This window comes from Chlorocebus sabaeus, chromosome 21 (assembly GCF_047675955.1).
Source record: "Chlorocebus sabaeus isolate Y175 chromosome 21, mChlSab1.0.hap1, whole genome shotgun sequence".
NCBI classification, from domain to species: Eukaryota; Metazoa; Chordata; class Mammalia; order Primates; family Cercopithecidae; genus Chlorocebus; species Chlorocebus sabaeus.
Genome location: NC_132924.1, coordinates 76018028 through 76042208, shown reverse-complemented (window position 1 = coordinate 76042208; position 24181 = coordinate 76018028). Strand labels below are relative to the sequence as shown.

Sequence of the window (24181 nt, the reverse complement as noted above, 5' to 3'; positions counted from 1 at the left end):
AAGACCTATTTTCTGCAGCCCAGTTTGGAAGGGTGGGTGTGGGCAATTTAGATGTGATGGGGCAGGCATAGTGATAGAGGTGAGGAGAGGAAAGCATCTCTTAATTCAGCCTGCCCAACACAGAAGCATGTGAATGTATCCTTGTTCAAGGAACTTGATTTAGCTTAGTCCTGCTAGAATACACTATATAAAAAAGAGATATCATGGAGGGAATTTCATGCTCTGTCAAGGAGATTGGACTTGCACTAATGGGTGATGTGTAGGGGAGTCATAGTGATAGTCAGCCTTCCATTTTAGGTAGATTATTTGGGTTGTTCTCTGGGGGACAGACTGAAGAGGAGAAGGACTGGGGGCAGGGAGGCAAGTAGGAGGTATTTTAGTAGTTAAAGGAAGAGATGAGGAGTTCTTGAACTAGGTCAGAGGCTTGAACAAGCATGAAAGGACATATTAAAGAATGTTTAGTAGCTAAAACTGAAATAGCTTGGTGATTGATTATTGTGGAAAATGAGGACCTGGGTGGAGGGATGGGAAGATAAGAATTTACTTAAAAGTTCTGGCTTTGGAATAAAAAATTTAAGAATTGGCCAGGTGTGGTAGCTCACACCTATAATCCTAGCATTTTGGGAGGCTGAGGTGGGCAGATCACTTGATCTCAAGAATTCAAGACCAGCTTGGCCAACATGACAAAACCCCATCTCTACAAAAATACAGGAAAAAAAAAAAAAATTAGACAGGCATGGTGGCAGGCTCCTGTAGTGCCAGCTACCTGGAGGTCTGAGGTGGGAGGATCACTTGAGTCCAAGAGGTCAAGGCTACAGCGAGCTGAGATTGTACCACTGCACTCCAGCCTGGGTGACGAAGTGAGACCCTGTCTTAAAAAAAAAAAAAATTAAAAAAAAATTTAAAAATCCGGCTTTGGGTGGATGGAGGTCCTACCTCTAAAAAGAGGTAATATAAGAGAAGTAACAGGTTTTGAGGGAAAGATGGTTTTAGTTTTATCAGACTGAGTTAGAATCTGTGGGATATTCAGGCCAAAGGATTGGGAGAGAAATGATTACCAGACCTGCAGATGGGGGAGTCACTCTCATGGAGGTGTGAATATGGCCAAGATCCTCAAGGACAGCGTAGGGGCATGAGGAGAAATGTACTCCCAGGAAGAATGTAGCAGAACACCAGTGTTTAGGGAGTGGAAAGAAGAAGATAAATCCATGAAGGAGACTAAAGAAAGAAGGTCAAAAAGATTGTAAGAGGACCAGGTGATGTAGTCAAGTGTGGAGTGTAATGGGAATAACAACAGTGTCTAATAAAACCAAGAAATTAAATCAGGGAAAGACAAAAATTAAAGAAAGAAAAATTTTTTTTAGAGACAGGGTCTCACTCTGCCCCCCAGGCTAGAATGCAGTGGCACCATCAAAGCTTACTGCAGCCTCGACCTCCTAGGCTGAAGCAATAGTCCTGCTTCAGCCTCCTGAGTAGCTAGGACTATCGGCAAGTGCCACCACACCCAGCTATGACCAAAATTTGAAGGAACATTTACTATTAATTAAAGAAACCTCTGTCTACCACTCCAGGACCACCTCATGCCCCTGCTCAGCTCACTTCCTTTCCCTCAGCCCCACTGCTCTCATTTAGCTCCTCAAGCCAAATCCCTTCCTACCTCAGGACCTTTCTGTATGTTACACTTCCTGCCTGGGTCTGCGACTCCTTCCGTTCTTCATGTGCCGGGGTAGGGGCAGATGCTAAGCAAGTCATCACTGATGATAATGACAACAAAGCATCTTGACATATGGTAATAGTGCCAGTTTTTACATTTATGACATTATTTTTTCTATTATAAATATTGGTCATGTTGTCCATAATTATCAGAAAATCACACTTCTCAATCTAGATCATTTCAAGGCAGTATCAATGGGTTTGTATTACGGATTCATTCTTTAAGAAAACATAAATCATATGGTGATGTTAATGTCTCTAGATTTTTAAAAAATAAGTGTTGTTTAGTTCCTAATGTGTTGTATATTATCTGTGCCACATTACAGCATAGTTCCCTAGGGGAGTGTTACCTATTACTATTATCACAGTAATAATGGGTCTTAAATTACTGACAGCATACAGATTATTTTCAAATTGAATTGCAAAAAGAAGAACTCTAATTGAATATTGGCATGCTGTTTCCATGTTAGTTTTAATTGTATGTATTATAAGGCTATCTAGTTTCAGCTATTTCTAGCCAAAAAATCTATTACTAAATACTATACTAAAATAGAAAGAAGCCAATGTGAGAACTTTAATAGTCATTGGTAGAGTCTAATCATTTCTTATAACAGCACATCTGCCTCCTCTCCATCCTCACTGCCCCTGGCTTAGTTCAAGCACTATTTCTCGTACTCACCTTTGCTGCAGGGTTAGCTTCCAGCATGCAAATCTCAGCCTGTCTATAAAAACAGACACACAGACCAGTGGAACAGAATAGAGAAACCAGAAGTAAGCGCACACATTTATAGCGAGCTGAGTTTTGAAAAAGGCACCAAGAACACACATTGGGGAAAGAACATTCTCTTTAATAAATAGTGGTGGAAAACCTGGATAGCTACATGCAGAAGAATGGAACTAGATTCCCATCTCTCACCATATAAAAAAATCAACTCAAAATGGATTAAGGACTTGAATGTAAGAGCCAGAAATATGAAACTATTTGAATAAAGAATAGACAAAACACTTCAGGACATTGGTTTGGGCAAAGATTTTTTTGGATGGTACCTCAAAAATGCAGGCAACAAAAGAAAAAAAATAGAAGAATGGTATTATATCAACCTAAAGAGCTTCTGTACAGCAAAGGAAACAGTCAGCAGAGTGAAGAGACCACCTGTGGAATGGGAGAAAATGTTTACAAACTATGCTTATCTGACAAGGGTTCAATATCCAGAATATACAAGGAACTCAAACAACTCAATAGCAGAAAAACAAATAATCCGATGGGGAAAAGACCTGAATAGGCATTTATCAAAAGAAGACATACATGTGTATGGCCAATAGGTACATGAAGACAAACTCAACATCATTAACACCAGGGAACTGCAAATCAAAACTGCAATGAGCTGTCGCCTCACGCCAGTTAGAATGGCTATTATCAAAAAGCAAAAAGTAACAAATGCAGGCGAGGATATGCAGAAAGGGGAACTCTTATAGACTGTTGATCGAAATTACAATTAGTACAGCCATTGTGGAAACATTATTGAGGTCCCTCAAAAAATTAATAATAGAACTATCATATGATCCGGCAATCCCACTACTTGGTGTATATCCAGAGGAAATGAAATCAAGCCAGGCACAGAGGCTCATGCCTGCAATGCCAGCACTTTGGGAGGCCGAGGCAGGCAGATCACTTGAGGCCGGGAGTTCAAGACTAGCCTGGCCAACATGGCGAAACCTTGTCTTTACTAAAAATACAAAAATTAGCTGGACATGGTGGTGCATACCTGTGATCCCAGCTACTTGGGAGGCTGAAGCATGAGAACTGCCTGAACCCAGGAGGTAGAGGTTGCAGTGAGCCACTGAAGCACTGCACTCCAGCCTGAGTGACAGAGTGAGACTATCTCAAAAATAAAACAAAACAACAACAACAACAACAACAAAAAACCCACAAAGGAATTTAAATCAGTATGTCAAAGAGATATATGCACTCCCATGTGCACTGCAGCCAATATATACATTCAGCCTAAGTGTCCATCAGTGGATGAATGGATTAAAAAATGTGATATATATATGCACAATAGAATACTATTCAGCCCGAAAAGCGTGAAATCTTTTCATGTGTGACGACATGGATGAGCCTAAAGGACATTGTGTTAAATGAAATAATCCAAGCACAGAAAGACAAATATCTCATGATCTCACTCATATGCGGAATCTGAAAAAGGGGATCTCATAGAAGTAGAGAGGAGAATAGTGGTTACCAGAGGCTGGGGAGGGAGTGGTGAGTGTCTCACGTGTCCGTGTGAAGAGATCACCAACAGGCTTTGTGTGAGCAACATGGCTGTTTATTTCACCTGGTTGCAGGCGGGCTGAGTCCGTAAAAGGAGTCAGCAAAGGGTGGTGGGATTATCACTGGTTCTTATAGGTTTTAGGATAGGCGATGAAGTTAAGAGCAATGTTTTATGAAGTTAAGAGCAATGTTTTAGGGGCAGGGGATGAAGCTCACCAAGTACATTCTCAAGGGTGGGGAGAATTACAAAGAAACTTCTTAAGGGCAGGGGAGATTACAAAGTACATTGATCAGTTAAGGTGGGGCAGAAACAAATCACAATGGTCATCAGTTAAGCTATTTTCACTTTTTTTGTGGATCTTCAGTTGCTTCAGGCCATCTGGATGTATACGTGCAGGTCACTGGGGATATGATGGCTTAGCTTGGGCTCAGAGGCCTGACAGTGAGGGGGAGATGAGGAGAGGTTGGTCAATAGGTACAAAGTTACAGTGAGATAGGAGGAATAAGTCCTGGTGTTCTATCGCACGATAGGGTGACTGTAGTTAACAATAATGTATTATTGTATATTTCAAAGTAGCTAGAAGAAAGGATTCTAAATGCGCTCACCACAAAGAAATAAATGATCAATGAGGTGATAGATTTGCTAATTACTCTGATTTGATCATTACACAATGTCTACATGTGTTGAAACATCACACTGTATCCCATAAATAGGCACAATTATTTTGTGTCAGTAAATATCTGGCTGGGCGTGGTGGCTTACGCCTGTACTCACAGCACTTTGGGAGGCCGAGGCAGGCGGATCATGAGATCAGGAGATCGAGACCATCCTGACTAACACGGTGAAACCCCATCTCTACTAAAAATACAAAAAAAAATTAGCCAGGTGTGGTGGCGGGCGCCTGTAGTCCCAGCTACAGGAGGCTGAGGCAGGAGAATGGCGTGAACCTGGGAGGCGGAGCTTGCAGTAAGCTGAGATAGCACCACTGCACTCCAGCCTGTTTGACACAGCGAGACTCTGTCTCAAAAAAAAAAAAAAAAAAATTATATCTGTCTGTCTGTCTATCGATCTATCTGTCTATCTATCTATCTATCTATCTATCTATCTATCTATCTATCTATCTGAGCCTATCACTCCCTGGCTTAGAGTTCCTCGGGGACTCCACACTGCTTACAGTATCAATGGGCTGGTAGAGTAAGCTCTTCCTGAGGTGGCCCTTGCTCACCCCTGCAGCCCTACTTCCAGCTGACTCCTGCCTCTCATCCTCAGCTCCAGAGACACAGAACTGACTCTCCTACAGCTCCTCAAACATGCTGTGTTCTTGTTTCCCCATCTCTACAAGTTATTCCCTCTGTCTGAAACACCCTCTCCCCTACTTGTCTGCCTAGTACATTCTTCTTCTTTTTGTTTGTTTGGGTTTTTTTTGGATACAGAGTCTTTCTGTGTCACTTAGTCCAGAGTACAGTGGCATCATCATAGCTCACTGCAGCCTCAACCTCCTAGGCTCAAGCGATCCTCCTGCCTCAGCCTCCCGAGTAGCTGGGACTATAGGCACACACCATCACGACTGGCTGATTTTTCCATTTTTATTTTGTAGGGATTGGGTCTTGCTATGTTCCCCAGACTGGGCTGAAACTCCTGGACTCAAGTGATCCTCTTGCCTCGGCCTTCCAAAGTGTTGGGACGATAGGCGTCAGCTGTCAAGCTTGGCCTTGCTTATCTCTTAAGTTTCAGCTGTGGGGAAGCTTTCCTAGAATTTCTGGGCAGGCTTAGAATCTCCTACTTTGTGTTTCCACTGCACTTTCTATATGTCTCTACTGAAGCAATCAGCTCGTTATATTCTAATATCTATTGCATGCCTGTCTCCCTATAGCACTGTAAGCTTCTCAAGGGAAGAGACTGGATCATCCCGTCTTTGGGATGCCTAGCAAGATGCCTAGTTCATAGGAGGCATACAAAATGTTTGATCAGTGAGTGAATGAATGAATCTGGCACGATTTCCTTCCTCTTAACAAAACACTTAAGGCTTCTTTAAATTCCACATTGTCTCAGATATGGTCTGGGCTGGAGTGAAAGCACTTAACAGCTGTGTGTCTTAAATCTGATGATACACTTGAAAGAGACCACCCATCTGCATGGAACACACACACAAATAGAGCCTGAGTCCAGGGAAGCAAAACCTCTAAAGCAGGAAACACATGAAATCACTTGGGATTCAAGAAATAGGAAGAATGAGAGTTGAAAGGAAGCAGGGTAGTTCAGAGACAAATGGATTTGCCATGGATTTTCAAAAAGTACATAACAAGAAGTCTGCCCAATTATGGGCTTTTGTTTTTTTTTGTATGGAGCTGGACCTCTCCTAGTCCTCCTCAGGCCCTTCTCTCCAGCCAGTGGCCTTATATGAATCTGCTGGTCCCATCGCGCAGTGATAGTGGTTCCTTCTCACAGAGGTTATGGTCCATTGTCTCCTGTTTCTAGCAAAGTGCCTACTAAAAACACTGCAAACAAAGGGACCAACTTGAGCCTGTCACTTCCCTCAAGATGGATCTTTGGCAGCATGACTCTCCTCTCTATCTCCATCAGGTAGGAGGCAAGCAGTCTCAAGGCCAGGTGATCTACTTCCAGGTAACAGAGATGCCAATTTTCCTTCCTTCTATGAGCATCACAGTACAGAATCTATTTCTGTGTGGTGATCAAAGCTGGCTTTCCTTTAGACTCGTAGGTCAATAAATGAAGTCAGAGAGGTTGATACATTTTCAAAAGAAATGTGATTACAAAATTCATACTAACAATTGATTAAGTAGAAATAAACAAAAATAATTGAGAAGACTGGTAGTTCCAGCTACTGAGGAAGCTGAAGCTGGAGGATCCCTTAAGCCCAGCAGTCTGAGATCAGCCTGGGTGATACAGCGAGACACTGTCTCTTAAAAATTAAAATAAAATCAGCCGGGAGCAGTGGCGCACCCTGTAATCCCAGGGAGTATTTGGGAAGCCAAGGCGGGTGAATCACAAGGTCAAGAGATTGAGACCATCCTGCCCAACATGGTGAAACCCCGTCTCTACTAAAAAAACCCACAAAAATTAGCCAGGTGTGGGTGGCACATGCCTGTAGTCCCAGCTACTTGGGAGGCTAAGGCAGGAGGATTGCTTGAACCCGGGAGGCAGAGGTTGCAGTGAGCCAAGATCATGCCACTACACTCCAGCCTGGCTATAGAGTGAAACTCCATCTCAAACAAAAACAAACAAACAAAAATAAATAAAATAATTGAGAAGAAAAGGTACATTATATTTATAAAATCCTAATTACTAACTAGAGTAGAAAAGGGAAGATTGCTTGGGAGATGAAGATAAATTTTCAAGAACATTGTACATGACAGTATTATCAGTGAATTTAGAAGGAGGATGTGCTAATTGAGATAATACATATTTCCAAGTATAACTTTTGTTCTTTATTTCTGAAAGAATGTGGTATGCAATACCAAACAGAGCAAATCTTTCAGAAAGAAGCATGTGAAATGTAAGTCCTGATTCAAACAATTCCAAATGGAAATACTTTTCATCCAAAAATTCTGAGAATATGCCAGCAAGATAAGAGAAAATTGAGTCCACATAAATAAATAATTTTATAAGTAGACCGATTCACTCAACAAATATTTACTAATTGTCAGCTATATCATACACATTGTTAAGTTCTGGGAGTACCAAACTGAAAGACAGAGTACTGGTCTCAAGGTACAGTCTAATGGCAAAATAACAACAACAAGAAAAGCAACACCACTGTATAGTTAAAAGTTTCTAAAAGTATGAGTTCAGAGCATGGGTTCATATCTTGGCTGGTGCCATGGCACTTTGAGACCGCAGGCAAGTTACTCAATTTCTCTGTGCCTCCATTTCCTTCTCTTTAAAATGGTGATTATAATATTACCTACCTCACAGTGTTGTTATGAGGATTAAGTAAGGCAGTGCATGTAAACTGGCACATGGCAAGCACTCAATGCATCTTAGTGATTATTTATTTGAATTATGACATAATGAGATTTATTCGCTGAAAAGGAGATGGAGGCATTGCACCACAACAGCACGGATAAGTTAGAAAATGAACACTTGATTGGGCGCGGTGGCTCACACCTGTAATCCCAGCACTTTGGGAGGTCGAGGCGGGTGGATTACCTGAGGTCAGGAGTTCGAGACCAGCCTAGCCAACATGGTGAAAGCCCATCTCTACTAAAAATACAAAAATTAGCTGGGCATGGTGGCGGGCACCTGTAGTCGCAGCTACTTGGGAGGCTGAGGCAGGAAAATTGCTTGAACCCAGGAGACGGAGGTTGCAGTGAGCTGAAATCACGCCACTGCACTCCAGCCTGGGCGACGAGCAAGACTCCATCTTAAAAAAAAAAAAAAAAAAAAAAAAAGAACACTTGTGTCTATTGTCTCTGTGGAGGAGTCAAGGGAAGCTTTTCAGTTTTTGAGGTGCAGCTGAAAGCTGGAGGAAGAAGCAGGTGAGAAGGCCTGGAGGCATGAGGAGGGTTATGTGCTGGGATCCACAGATGACTCAGTTCTGTCAGAGCATGGCCGGAGAAGAGAGAGGATGTGGTGGGAGGTGGGTCTGGAGAAAGAGATGGAGGGCAGAATTTGGGTGGCCTTGAGTGCCCTGCACAGCAATTCAGGCTACATGCAGTAGGTAGTAGGAGCCACTGAAGAACTCTGAGTAGAAGAATAGGACAGATTTGTGCACAAGAAACATAACTCTGGTGGCAGTGTGGATGATCTATTGAAGAAGGGATGAGCAATTGCAACGACAGCCAGAAATAGTGAGGTTTTGATGGTGGCGGCAGATTTGAGAGATATTTAGGAGGTGGCTTTGGTAGGGCTTAGTGATTGTCTGAATATGGGGAACAGGGAGGCAGAGAGGAGACATACACAATGCTCAGGTTTTTATTTGGTCAGTTGTGAATATGGTGGTGCCACGAACCAGGAAAAGAACCTAGGAGAGTGATTAGGGCATGGAGACAAGATGCTGAATTCCATTTTGGACATTTTTAATACTAGTACTAGCACATCTCTCTTTACTAGGGGCCCCTTTGATTCTGGGTGACAGAGAAGACAACCACCCATCTGACTTTCGGAATCTTTGTTTTTGTTTTGTTTTACTTTGCTTTGTTTTCCTCAGGATACCTGGAACCATAGGAATTCAGTGTGTTCAAATTCAAGCATTTCTGAAAGAAAACTTACACAGGATTTTCAATACCATCCCCCTCCGGTTTTATACCCTCTATCACAGCAAAAACTTATACCCTGTTTTATCCTTAAAAACAAACAAACAAGGCATGAAAGAAGCCTTCTTATGTTTACTGACTGTCGGGGGCCTTTTTAGATTTCCCATGATCTATCCCCCCAATAACTACATCCTGGAGTGCTGGGTGCCCCATTCCATCTTATTTCATAGAGTGCATTTTCCAATATGCTGAATTCAAATATCAAATATCCTAGGTTATATAGATTTCCCATATAGAGAAATTGGAGCCCTATAAAGAGGGTCATAAAGGTACAAAATGCAGAGGAAGGAGCAATGTACTTAAATCAAAGGAAAGTCCATCACAAGCATTCATCCTTCACCAGACTCCTGACTGAAGCTAGCAGAAAGAATAGGAAGAGCTCAGTGAAATCTCATGGCTTCCAGTTTGAATTCTAGTCCTCTGAAAGTAACAGTGTTGAGTTAGAGGGGCCTATGACACATTCAGATGTCTAATTATCAGTTAGCGAACAAGATCTGTAGCTCAGGAGAGAGATCTGGGCTAGATCTAGAGATGGCTGAAGTGGTCAAACCCATGGTTGAGAGATAGAAAGAGAAGAGAAGATCAAGTTCCAAGCTCCAGGGAACATCAGTATGTATTGGATAGATATGAAAGATGAACCTACAAAGGAAACTGAAAACAAACATCCAGAGAAGTAGGTGGAGAAAGAGGTCAGAGTAGTATCATGAGAAACAAGGAAGATGCTATTTCAAAAAGCAGGCGATGGTCAGCAGAGTCAAGCTTCAAAGCCGGGTCAAGTAATATGAAGATAGAGCAGTATCCATCATTTGTAAAGTAAAACTGTTCATCTATGTATATAATACTTGTACATGTTAACATTCATAGCTGAGTACTTTGCTTGAACATTAGTGCATTTGTGCTGATAGTTTGTTTAGAATAGAAAGTAAACTAACCAGAACTGTGTGGCTTTGTATAAAGAAATAAAGCCTAGTGTTAATATTTTATATACTTCTTTGTTGAAATACAAAAATATTCAACAAGAGACTTACATATTGGGTTTTTCTCCTCCAAATTATGCTATTTTCATAAACATTAATAATACTAAAAGAAATATGGATAATGAAAAAACGTATCATTGCCCACCCTCCAAAACGTCCATTTCTTTTTTTTTCTTTTCTTTTTTTTTTTTTGAGACGGAATCTCCCTCTGTCACCCAGACTGGAGTGCAGTGGTGCAATCTCTGCTCACTGCAACCTCTGCCTCTGGGGTTCAAGCGATTCTTCTGCCTCAGCCTCCCAAGGAGCTGGGACTACAGGTGCAGACCACCACGCCCGGCTAATTTTTGTATTCTTAGTAGAGATGGGGTTTCACCATATTGGCCAGGCTGGTCTTGAACTCCTGACCTCATGATCCACTCGCCTTGGCCTCCCAAAGTGCTGGGATTACAGGTGTAAGCCACTGCACCCTGCCCAGAATGTCCATTTCTTTTAATACACATATGCATACACTATACACACACATATGAAGATGTGATCTTTTCCTTTTTTTTGGAGACAGAGTCTCACTCTGTCATCCAGGCTGGAGTGCAGTGGCATGATCTTGGCTCACTACAACTTCTGCCTCCCAGGTTCAAGTGATTCTCCTGCCTCATCCTCCCGAGTAGCTGGCATTACAGGCACCTGCCACCATGCCCAGATAATTTTTGTATTTTTAGTAGAGATGGGGTTTTGCCATGTTGGCCAGGCTGCTCTTGAACTCCTAACCTCAGGTGATTCACCTACCTTGGCCTCCCAAAGTACTGGGATTACAGGCGTGAGCCACCGTGCCCAGCCTGCAGATTAATTTTGTATACTGCTTTCTGAACCTAAGTATGTTACTATATATTCTTTATAACAAACACTTCTCATGTTTGCAGAATATTCTGTGTGTACTATGACATCTCAACAAATTACTTTTTAAATAAAAAGGGGTACCTCTTCTAATGAAGAGATCTATGGTAGTCATCTTCTGAACCAAGTGGCCCAACAGCATCACCAATTGTGGAACAACTGGACATATGTGTCTCCCAATGGGATGCTATAATAATTCAGGAGTATTTTTGCAAAAAAAGTTTACCTTGAATCTAATCATAAGGAACAATTAGACAAATACAGAATGTGAGACACTGTACATAACTGGCCTAGATCCTTAAAAAAAGTCAATGTCTTAAAATAAAAATAAAAAATAAAAATAAAAAAAGACTAAAAAGACATGATAACCAAATCCAATGCACAAATTGGGTCTTGGATACAAAAAAATTTGCATGTTGACTTTGTACTAGATACTATGGTATTACTGTTAATTTTATTGGGTGTCATAATGCTATATATGTCTATACTATATATACATAATAATACTATATAGTTACATAGGAAAATGTCCTTATTCCTAAGGAGATGCACATGAAATATTCAGGGATAAGGCATCATGATATCTGAAACTTATTTTCAAGTAGTTCAGAGAAATTTATGTATATTTGTGTGTATATACATGTGTGTGTCTATATATAACTATATATATATAAACTATGCATATGTATAAAAACTTTGTTCATACATATATATAAATAAAATATGTATGTTCATATATACAATTAACCAAATAAATGCGGCAAAATGTTAATAATTGGTGAATTTATGTAAAGGGTATGTCGGTATTCTTTGTAACTATTCTTTAAACATTTCTGTACATTTGAATATTTTCAAAATAGAGAGTTGGGGAAGCATGTTTTCTGTTTATGTTGGTGATAGTCTAAGCCAGATGTAGTATGACTCAGCCGTATAGTAAGTACATAACACCCACACGCACGCACACACACAGACACACACACACACATACAGAGCATTCCAATATTTGGTAACTAGTTCATTGCTGTTGTCTATGTACATCAGCTAAACAATTCCAGATGAAAAAGTGTGGGGAAAGTGTAGTGTTCAAGGATTTGTCTGCTTTCAAATGTCTGTGTGCATGTGTCTGTTCCTGGCAGTGTTCCATCTTCCCTCCCACTACTCCCAGTGACCCCAAACTGAACTGCTTCCCAACAACTCACACTTTCCACATGAAGTCTCTGTTCAGGCTGTTTCCTCAGCCTGAAACACTGTTCTCATTGTTTCACTCGTCAAAATGATACTTAATCTTTAAGGCTTGATTCAAAATCTCCTTCCTCTGTGAAACTCTTTTCTAGACTGCCACCTGTTTCTTCCAACTGGAAGCATTCATTCCCTGCTGTGTGGTCCCTGTAGCTCTCTTGAAACACATACTTTATTCCTTCTGTAGAGAATGAGTTGGTACATAAGGAACCTCATTATAGTGACTTATGTACCAACTCATATTCCCCAGAGAGAGAAAGTTCTGTTTAACTCTGTTGCATAGGATGAAGTCCAGATTCCTTAGAATAATGTACAAGGTTCTTGTGACTTGGTGCCTGCTTCCTTTTGAGCCTTATGTCTTGATATGCCCCTCAATGAACCTGATACTGGAGATATAATGAAGCCAATTTTCCACTCGGGATCCCTGGCCCCTAAGATTCAGGCACCTTAATTCCATTAGCGATGGAGGAGCAAAGTATTCCCCAGGATTCCTGTGAATTTCTGGTGCCTTGCATTCTCATGCAACCTGTGATGCTGGTGACTTCCCCAGGCCACCACTCCAGCTGCTTTCCTCTGCACTTCACCTGACCATAAAATGTAGTCCCTTTTTATGCTTTGGGAAAATAAAAGCAAAACCTCTCTCCAGTAAAAGCATTCATGAGTTTGGCTGACTTATGAGGGAGACCAAGGACGATTTCCATTGCAATGATGCCACGGTTTTCCTGAAAGGTAAGCATCAATCTGCCTTTTGCCCCACTGAGGCCGAGTCAGTCTATCTTGCTGTTACCTCATGCCTCCTCATTTTTGGCTTGTCTTCCCACTGTACTCTTCCCACTCCACTCTTCCTGTCCCTCCCAGGGCTAAAACCTTGGCACCAGAAATCTGTAAAATGTAAGTGTCACTTGTTTCAGAGAACACCTCCTAATTTGGAGCATTTATGAACCTCACAGTGCCAAATAGAATATTTACCTTTCTGGCTCTGACATTCTTTAGGTCACTAAACTAAAAAGCTTCTGAGTAAAAAAGAAAAAAACATTAAAAGTGAATCCTGTTGCCTGAAATAGTGTATTTCACTTATTCGGCAGTGAAATTCACTGGTCTCCTGTAACCAGCATGAGGCAATTTTTAGTGGAGACCTCATCTCTGCCGGCTCAATTTGTTGCTGCTCAGTTACAAAGATGTGTTTACTTCCAGGAGAAAGGGCTTCAAGTTACTTGTCTAACACATGAGCATGGTGACATCTCTTGCTCCCTGTTTGGCTAATATTTTGGTCGTCAGGGTCTGAAGTTGCTAACAAAAATATATTAAAAGTGGGTAATATCTATATTCATCTTGGACTGAAGGATGCTGTAGGAATATTTTCTGAGTTTTATTTACTTACACAATTATTATATCAATCTTTTTTTGAACATTTTTTATTGAGACATAATTCACATACCATAAAACTCACCAATTTAAAGTATACAATTCAGTGGTTTTTGGTATGTTTGTGGTGGAACCACCACTAGAATCTAATTCCAGAACATTTTCTTCACTCCCCAAAAGAAAAGCCCTTCCCATGAGCAGTCACTCCTTATATAAGCCTGTCCCACCCTGAGCCCGCTCTAGGCAACTGCTAATCTACTTTCTGTTTCTATATATTTGCCTGTTCTGGACTCGTCTTCATACAGATGGAATCAAACAATAGGTGGCCTTTTGGGTCTGTTTTCTTTTACTTAGGATGACGTTTTCAGGTTTCATTCATATAGTAGCATGCATCAGTACTACTTTTATTACCAAATCATATTCTGTTGTATGGACATAACATATTGTATTTATTCTTTCATCAACTGATAGGCACTTAGGTTGTTTCCACTTTTTTCTTTTCTTTTTAGTTGACACATAATAATTGTACAATTTGTGGAATGCAGAGTGTTATTTCCTTATGTAATGATCTAATCATGGTAATTAGCATCCATCACCTCAAATATTTATCATTTCTTTGTGTTGTGAGCATTAAAGATCCTCTCTTCTAGTTTTTTGAAAATATACAATAAATTATGGTTAACTATATTCACCCCACAGTGCTGCAGAATACCTGAACTCATTCCTCCTATTAAACTATAATTTTGAAATTGTTAACCAACCAATCTCCATCCTCCCTCCCTGCCACTCTTCCCATCCTCTAATTCCCACAATTGTATTCTACTTTTTCTTAGCTCCCACAAGTGAGGACATGTGGTATTTATCTTTCTGTGCTTACCTTATTTTGCTTAACAGCATGTCCTCCAGGCTCATCCATGTTGCTGCAAATGGCAGGATTTCATTCTTTTTTTGTGGCTGAATAATATTCCATTGTGTATATATACTACATTTTCTTTATCCAGTTGTCTGTTGATTAACATTTGGGTTGATTCTATATCTTACCTATTGTGAGTAGTGCTGCAGTAAACATGGGAGTGCAGGTATCCCTTTGATACACTGAGTTCCTTTCCTTTGGGTAAACACCCAGTAGTGAGATTGCCGGATCATATGATAGTTCTGTTTTTAGAGAAATCTCTATGCTGTTTTCCATAATCACTGTATTAATTTATATTCTCACCAACACTATATAGGAGTTTTCTTTTCTCTGCATCCTCACCAGCACTGTTATTTGTTGTCTTTTTGAAAATAGCCATTCTAACTGGGATGAGATGACATCTCATTGTGGTTTTGATGTATGTTCCCCTGATGATGATTTTTCATATATTTGTTGACTATTTGTATGTCTTCTTAAGAGGTTGTTTGGATGTTCAAGCAGGGAAGTGCAGCTACTTGTATACCCTAGACCAATAACCCATATCCTCCTCCATCAGGGTTGGCTATCCTCTTTGACTGAGCATGCAGCTTTGGGGAGGGACACACATGGAAGAGTGAGGGAAGAAGGGGACACCTGCCTAGCCAGCCAGATCAGCCGAATCAACCCTGGCGATCAATGGGGTGACAGATATCACAGCCACATCGCCCTCACTTATGTCTTCTTTTGAGAAATGTCTGCTTGGTTCCTTTGTCCACTTTTTAAATCAGATCATTTGTTTATTTGCTGTTGAGTTGTTTGAGTTCCTTGTATATTCTGGATATTAGTCCTTTGTTGTATGACTAGTTCACACATGACTTCTTCCATTCTATAGGTTGTCTCTTTACTTTGTTGATCGTTTCCTGTGTTGTGTATAATCTTTTTAGTTTGATATCATCCCATTTGTCTATTTTTGTTTTTGTTACCTGTGGTTTTGAAGTCTTAGCTATATAAAATCTTTGCCAAGATCAGTGCCCTGAAGCATTCCCCCTATGTTTTCTTCTAATAGCTTTATAGTTTCAGGTCTTATGTTTAAGTCTTTAATCTATTTTGAGTTTATTTTTGTATATGGAGATACAGGAGTCTAGTTTCATTCTTCTATATACAGATATCAAGTTCTCCTAGCACCATTTATTGAAGAATGCATGAATTTTATTATAAATAGTGCTGCTATAAACATTCATGTACAAATCTTTGTAAACATATGTTTTCACTGCTTTTGGGTATAAACCTAGGAGTAGAATTGCTGGGTCATATTATAACTCTATGTTTAATTTTTTGAGGAAATGCCAGACTGTTTTCCAAAGTGGCTGGCTCATTTTACATTTCCACTAGCAGTATATCCAATTTGTCCACATCCTCATCAACTCATTTTATTATCTGTATTTTAAATTATAGCCATCCTAGTAAGTATGTTGTGGTATGTCATTATGCATTTATCTAATGGCTAATAATGTTGATCCATTCAATTTTTAGGCCATATGTCTTAATGAACAATTACAGTGATGAGACACGGCATTCCATCTTAATATTTTAATTTTTAATGATTTTGAATAAAGTAGTAAGGAGCATATATGCTGTTATATGTCATATTTAGCAAATGCACTTCATTTACGGCTCATCTTAAAAAATTCTAACTTGACTACATAAAAGTGAAATCTAAGTGAAAACTTCAGAGATAGTTTCATAGGACAAATTTTCTATAGGATACTAAAACATACTTAGCTATTATCAAGTATAGGGTAAAGAGACAAACTTTACATCTTTTACTTGATGTTTGTGTTCAAACAATTTCGATTCTATTGGGGAATATCTAAACTCTTCCAATTCTTTTAACATGAATAAAATAGCATCCACATCTGGAACCCAGACCACGTGTGATGGCTCCGCAGGGTTTGGTCAGACTTTGTTTTGAAACAGGGAGGCAGAAAACATAATGGGTTCCTAGCAAAAGATCCACAGTCAACAATAAAATTGAAAGAATTGAAAGAATGAGGTTGCATAGAAGAAAAATATATTCCTGAAGAAACTGAACAAATGAAAACTTATGGCACAGGAATAAATTCAGCATAAAATAAATGCAAATAAAAGTTTTTAAAAAGTTAAAAGAATTCACAGATTTTATTTTGGAGTGGTATGCAATACCATTAAAAGAAATTAGAAATCATAGTTTAAGCACAGGCTTAAATAAAACACATTTTTCTTAATCCAGACCTTTTTTTTTTTTTTAAATGAGAAGGCCCAATCGGTGCATTGGGAATTTAAAAAAAAACAAAAAAAAAAAACCCAAAAAACAAAAACAAAACAAAAACAGAAAAAAACCAAGATATAATATTTGCATAGCCCATTTTCAACTGTGGTCCAAATGTTGTATTTAAGATCAATAAAATATAAACCAATCCTGCAAATAAAATATAAAAAGGACAAATCTATGTGTCGTTTCTGGTATTTTCCCTGCCAGCCAGCCCTGGAATCATAGAATGGCAGGGGTGGGAATAACCCTTCTCTTGTCCACGTAGTTTAGGAAGCACATTGTATGGGATTACATAAAAGTAATGTGATCCTGACTAAGAAACAGAACGATGGCAGTAATAAGCCACATTCGTCAGTTCCTTATCTGAGTGTTGTGCCAGTAAATTTGGGGAAAAAATACTGAGAAATGGGGCAACACAATCACACATAAAAAAATTAAGGCTGGAAGTGCAATCTCTTTTTTTAAATTAAAAAAATCCAAAGCTTTTAATCTGAAAAAGAAGTGGTCTATTACTGAATGATTATCTGTCTCTAGGCTTTTATATAAAGATCTATTCTCTTCCTCTTCAAGGGATTAATCATTATAAAATGAGCTAAAGATTTTAAGATGTTTTGGTTAGGCATAAATAAAAATATATTAACAAATAGGTTCTTCATCCACATGAAGTGTCTTCAAAATAAATTAGTAAGTTGGATTTGTTTATATTGATTCAGATAACATTTATCTGGAAACAAGTGGCAAGATAATAACCTCCTAAGGGAGTTTTCTGACTCTGGGATTCCATAAAAGCTTTTGTAAAACATTAGAGACAACCTGAAAATTTTACTTAATGGCATTGCCTAACCTAAGTGGTCTTATGATTTGTTAAGTGTAAAGAAATATGACAGCAGCTAAAATTTTTTAGTTTTCATAAATGGTTTTTTATATTGTCAGCTTGTATAAATGGTTATTGGAACTATATATTCCATACTAAATGATAATCACAAAATGATCTTTATATTAAATATTTTTAGGGTTTGAATGTACTTTCCAAACATAAAAAATTGAAGGAACTTTCTGTATCCGAGTGTTATAGAATCACTGATGTTGGAATTCAGGTAAGATCATTAAGATCATCTGTTAGAGAATTAAGATTGAAATTTTTCAAAAAATTGATTAATTCACTTTATTTCTTATTTCCATAGGTTTTTGGGGAATGGGTGGTGTTTGGTTACATGAGTACATTTTTTTAGTGGTAATTTGTGAGATTTTGGTGCACCCATCACCTAAGCAGTATACACTGTACCCAATTTGTAGTCTTTTATTCCTCACTCATTTCCCACCCTTTCCCCCAAGTCCCCAAAATCCATTGCATCATTCATATACCTTTGCATTCTCATAGCTTAGCTCCCAATTATGAGTGAGAACATGCAGTGTTTGGTTTTCCATTCCTGAGTTACTTCACTTAGAATAACGGTCTCCACTTCCATCCAGGTTACCGCAAATGCCATTATTTCATTTTTATGGCTGAACAATATTCCATGTACACATTCCATACACACACACATATATATATAGATGTGTGTGTGTGTGTGTGTGTGGAATGTGTACATGGAATATATATATGTGTGTGTGTATATATGTATATATATGTGTGTATGTGTATGTGTGTGTATATATATATAATCACAATTCCTTATCCACTCATTGACTGATGGACATTTGGGTTGGTTCCCCAATTTTGCAATTGCGAATTGTCCTGCTATAAGCACGCCTGTGCAAGTATCTTTTTCATACAATGACTTCTTTCCCTCTGGGTAGATACCCAGTAATGGGATTGCTGGATCAAATGGTAGATCTACTTTTAGCTCTTTAAGGAGTCTCCACACTGTTTTTTATAGTGGCTGTACTAGTTTACATTCCTACGAGCAGTGCAGAAGTGTTCCCTTTTCACTGCATCCCTGCCAACTTTTTGATTTTTTGATTATGGCCAGTCTTGCAGGAGTAAGATGGTTTCGCATTGTGGTTTTGATTTGCATTTCCCTGATCATTTGTGATGTTGAGCATTTTTTTTCATGTTTATTAGACATTTGTATATCTTCTTTTGAGAATTATCTGTTCATGTCCTTAGCCCACTTTTCGATGGGATTGTTTGTTTTTTTTCTTGCTAATTTGTTTGAATTCGTTGTAGATTTTGGATCTCAGTCCTTTGTCAGATATATAGATTGTGAAGATTTTCTCACACTCTGTTCATTGTCTATTTACTCTGTTCATTGTCTATTTACTCTTTCTTTTGCTGTGCAGAAACTTTTTAGTTTAATTAAGTACAAATTGAATAAATTTTGTGGGTCATAGTAGAAAAAAAAAGAAATGGATTGGAAATGTAACAACACATATGTGATCCTAGTTGAACCAAGTTCAACTCCAGGCTCTTAGTTAGGTCTCCACAGCCAAAGTGATTGAGATTTATTTTCCCATTTTTCCCTGTCTACTCTCTCCCTTCCTCATGTCAGATTCAAAACAAACAGGGATATTTTACATGGAGAGTGATGAACTGCAGTGTGGTAAAAGTCTTCTCATATAAACAAAGTATTCTGTAGATAGAAATGTTATAGAATCTAATCATTGAAAGTTAGGGGAGTTTGAAAAATTATGCCAGACACTCAATAGTTAGGAACTTAAGTTACTCAAACATACTTGCTAGCATCCTTTATGGGAATGGGAAGCATGAGATAAGTAATTGGCTAGGATAAATGATTACATGCTCAATTGATTCTTCAAGAGCTTGCAAGAAAAGTAAAATTCCTAGACCTAATCTTCAGTGATGTGCAGGAAGTCATAAAGTACATACTGTGAGCAAGCCACAGTATAATTTTTCCATCACTTTAAGCATATCAATGTGCTGTTAGAAAAAAACCCAAAGTTATTTGTCATACATGTATTGAACAAGAAGGGAAGCAGTAACCTAGGAATGCAAGCACTGAAACACATTGGAAGTTCTAGATAAATGTGCCTTGAGAGTTTAAAACCCCAACCACTCATAAAAGCCTGAAGCTAAAGTAGAAATAGAAAGAGAGAGAGAAAGAGAAAGAGACAGAGAGGGAGAGAGAGAAAGAAGAAGAAGGAAGAGGAGAAGGAGAAGGAAGAGGAGGGGAGGAGGAGGAAGAAGAAGAAGAGGAGGAGAAGGAGGGGAAGGAAAGGGAAGAAAGGAAGGGAAGGAGGGAAGGAGGGAGGGAGGGAGGGAGGGAAGAAAGAGAGAAAGAAAAACCTATAAAACGGTTTATCTCACAAGTAGGAAGATAATGCAATAAAAGCTGAGAAGTCCCCAGAGCATGGCAAACCTGAAGTTATCTCTGTCAATTTGAAGTAGACTTTCCAAGAAGTTTTAACATGACTAATAGGAGTGTTAAAATACCATCTCAACTGGTGGGCTGTAGAGGATTCCAGGTCAAAAGATGCTCTAGACCTCTAGCATTGAATTCTAAACTTCTGGAGCTGAAAGAGTCTTAGAAACATCTAAAGCAACTCCCTAATGTTAAGGCAGTAGGAATAAAAAATTACATCAAAGGCCAAGAGGGCTGAAATGACTGGCTCAAAGTCTTATACCTTCTCAGCAAACTAATTCAGTAACAGTTTTATGGAAATGAAAGATGGAAATGGAGAACTGCTGTTCTGAATGGTTGACAGTTTAGTGAGAAAAAATGTTTTCAAATTATTTTTGCTGTTTCTCACTGGGTCTGAACAATGTAATCATACTTGAGGGAATCTACTTTAAGGAGCATTAGTGTCACATAATGTCAATTTCTCCCAGTTTTAGACCAAGGGTACTGATGTTCTAAGAAGTCCCTAAGAAATCTGCCTGGTAGTATATTCAGTACTGTAGAGTTAAATAAACGAACACAAAACACATATCCCAGAGAGGACTAGAAAATTCCGTATTGGAAAGATTGTAACTCTTTCATAACAAAAAGGATTACAAATCATTTAGATGTATGTAACCTACTAAGAGAAAAAGCTGAAAGATTCCTCTAAAGTTAAGCCATGATTTACCTGCTGCAATTAATTTAAGGGTTAAACATACATTTATACAAAGCTTTATCTATGAATATGATATAGTCAGGCTTTCAAAAGATCTTTGACAAGGTGATAGACTAGAAAAAACCGTTTAAAATATTAACATTTTTAATACTGGGTTATATTTCTCATATCAATTATATTTGACCAATAACTAGAAATCATTTAGGAGTATTGAAACCTACCATGGTGATGACATAGTCTCTTAATATGCATCATTGATTAATTTTTAGATGCTCCTCTCATCCTTGGGATGAAGGAGTATTGACCAAAGTTTGATGTTAAGTATCAGGAGACCAGTGTTTTCTGTCATTTCTTTTTGATTCTGTGGGGTCCAGACATTTTTCTTTTCACTCTTTGGAGCCTAAAAATTGTACTATGTTTAGGTGCTCTGAGATTGTAGATGAAAGCATTTACCCATTTGCTAACTATATGACCATACAGCTGACTTCTGGCATATCTTTAAAACAATTTAATCTTTTACAAACTGACATGTATTTATTTTCAGTAATCTAAAAGATTAGTGGTTCTACTCTCGAGTTCATGAACAAGAAATTTTTCTTTTATTTTCCTTAATTTTTTTCTAAACAAAACAAAACAAAATACATGTGCAGAACATGCAGGTTTTTTCCATAGGTATGCGTGTGCCATGGTGGTTTGCTGTACCTGTTGACCTGTCCTCTGAGTTCCCTCCCCTCACCCTCAACCCTGAAATTTTTCTTTTTCATCATTTCTCATCCCTCTTTTTCCCCTCCCCCTGCTTTTGGTATGTGTGTGTCTGTGTGTCTGTGTTGTGACTTTTAACCGGTTTTACCTCTTCCAAGGTTCATACTTCTGGCATGTGGTAATCTTTCCCCTTGCCTCCTCCAGCCCAATTATTAAGTCCCAAAAGGGAACAGACAAAGCAGGGGGAGGAGAAAGTGACATACAAATGAATTTCACAATTTCTTACCTGGATTTAGAAAGAGAGGGAAAGAGAATAAAATAAGGTGAGTAAATTGAGATGTTCAGATTATCCACACTTTATCAAGAATGCTCTCTCATTGCTTAGAAAAGGTAACTATAGGAGAGATTCTGTTTTTAGCATAAGACGTTGAAAACTTATACACTACATAATTCACTTAATGAGAAAAATGAATAAATCTTTTACCCTGGTTAGGTTTTGCAAGAGTTGTGAACATAATAAGAATAAAAAATTACCTCATTTTAGTGTTTAGTGGAAACCACAGCACATACAGAGTCATTGTCTGGAGCCTCAGATGTATTGACTTTTAGGATCTGGCTTTAATTACTTTCTCCAACTTTAGTTCTTTTCTGAGAACAACAGACATTCAATGATTATGTTACACTAAAATTATTTGGTGCTCTTGAAAGGCATTTTGGAGAAGATGTTTGATGCAGCTGTAACTGAGCATTTCTTAAGAAATCGTTTTCTTGAGGATTTTATGAGGTCAGTTAAATAACAGATGGCCAAGTATGGCAAAGGAATTGGCTTAAATGCAGTGTTACAGTACAGAAATATTAGAAGTTCCATCTTACTAAGTTGTTTTGATAGAACCAATGGAATAAATCCAATTATTTACTCTGGTTACTTTTTTTCTGAGACGGAGTTTCGCTTTTGTTGCCCAAGCTGGAGTGCAATGACACGATCTCAATTCACTGCAACCTCCGCCTCCTGGGTTCAAGTGATTCTCCTGCTTCAGCCTCCTGAGTAGCTGGGATTACAGGCGCGCACCACCACGCCTGGCTAATTTTTTGTATTTTTAATAGAAATGGGTTTCATCATGTTGGCCAGGCTGATCTCGAACTCCTGACCTCAGGTGATCCACCTGCCTCAGCCTCCCAAACTGCTGGAATTACAGGGGTGAGGCACTGTGCCTGGCCTCTGGTTGCTTTTTATACTCTTAATCTAGTTTGCATTTCTCATTCCCCTTTCCTAGAATGAAGCATAATATAAACACGTTTATATAATATCCATACACATAAATGTGTATTTTTTATGCAGATTATCTTTGAATGAAAATCTTGCAGCTAGACAAAAATTTCTAATTATTTCAGTGTTAGTAGGTTGAGGTAGTTGATTAAGAAATGTCATTAGTGGGAGAAAATCAGGTTTCATTAGGATGCACCAAAAGGACTGGCAGGTGTGTATACAGTGAAAGTGTGCATATATGTGTGTTTACATGCAAATATATGTAAATGTACATCTATGTCTAGTATATGTAGGTAAATTAAATATATGTATACACCTTGGTATGTATTACATCATATATATGTCAATGTGTATATGTATTACACCCAAATTGTGTATAGAGACATGCTATATGATTATAAATTTCTAGGCTAAAACCAATAGATGATGGTCAGTATTCAAAGCAAGTAATAAAAATTGGTTTATTGGTCAGGCGCAGTGGCTCACACCTGTAATCGCAGCACTTTGGGAGGCCAAGGCAGGTGGATTACCTGAGGCCAGGAGTTCAAGACTAGCCTGCCCAACATGGTGAAGCCCCGTCTCTACTAAAAATACAAAAAAATTAGCCAGGCATAGTGGCGCACACCTCTAGTCCCAGCTACTCCAGACGCTGAGACAGAAGAATCACTTGAACCCGGGAGGCGGAGGTTGCAGTGAGCCGAGATTGCACCACTGCACTCCAGCTGGGTGACAGAGAGAGACTGCATCTCAAAAAAAGAAAAAAAAAAATGGGTGTTAAAGAATTACGTTTTTATCTATATTTTATTTTAAAAATTAATCATCCATTTAAATGACAAAGCTCTTTTTCCTGTGGAAGTGTGTGGATTAGTTCTCTGATAGCAAAAGTAATAATATAATTTAGGGAATGTGGGACTAGCTGTCAAGAGTCCTAATTTTTATTCCAATTCTGCCTCTTACATGACCACGTTTTCTTAAGCAATTCACTTAGCCCACAACAATTCATTCCCCTATAGTGACTACAATTATGACGCAGACAGGAGCTTGCACACTAGAGCAGGGGTAGGCTTTTTTTTTTCTGTCAAGTTTTGAAGGGTCAGGTAGTTTCTGTTTCAGGCTTTGCAGGTCATACAGTCTCTGTCGCAACTTCCCAGCTTTGCCATTGAGCCTAGAAACAGCCATAGACAATATGTAAATAAATGAGAGTTGCTGTATTCCAATAAAACTTTATGGACACTGAAAATTTGTATTTCATATCATT

The 24181-nt window shown here is 38.7% G+C and overlaps 2 protein-coding genes across 18 annotated transcripts in view; one reads left to right on the top strand and one right to left on the bottom strand.

The window, feature by feature from the left end:
• Positions 1-24181, top strand: part of FBXL13 (F-box and leucine rich repeat protein 13) — a 286030-nt gene that overhangs the window by 213161 nt on the left and 48688 nt on the right. For 15 of the 17 annotated variants that reach the window (XR_012090383.1, XM_007982429.3, XM_007982454.3 and 12 more), the window contains one exon: positions 17951-18034. The exons of the other annotated variants lie outside the window; for them this stretch is intronic. Coding sequence is in view for 14 of the 15 variants with exons in the window: in XM_007982429.3 (XP_007980620.2) it covers positions 17951-18034 (84 nt within the window). In the remaining variant the exon portion in view is untranslated. The remainder of the gene's footprint in view (positions 1-17950; positions 18035-24181) is intronic. 17 annotated transcript variants of the gene reach the window in all.
• The window catches only part of FAM185A (family with sequence similarity 185 member A), a 99510-nt gene continuing 99108 nt past the window's right edge, over positions 23780-24181 (bottom strand). Inside the window, exon 9 of the mRNA XM_038004348.2 lies at positions 23780-24088. Coding sequence (XP_037860276.2) covers positions 24047-24088 — 42 coding nt within the window. The 3' untranslated portion in view covers positions 23780-24046. The remainder of the gene's footprint in view (positions 24089-24181) is intronic.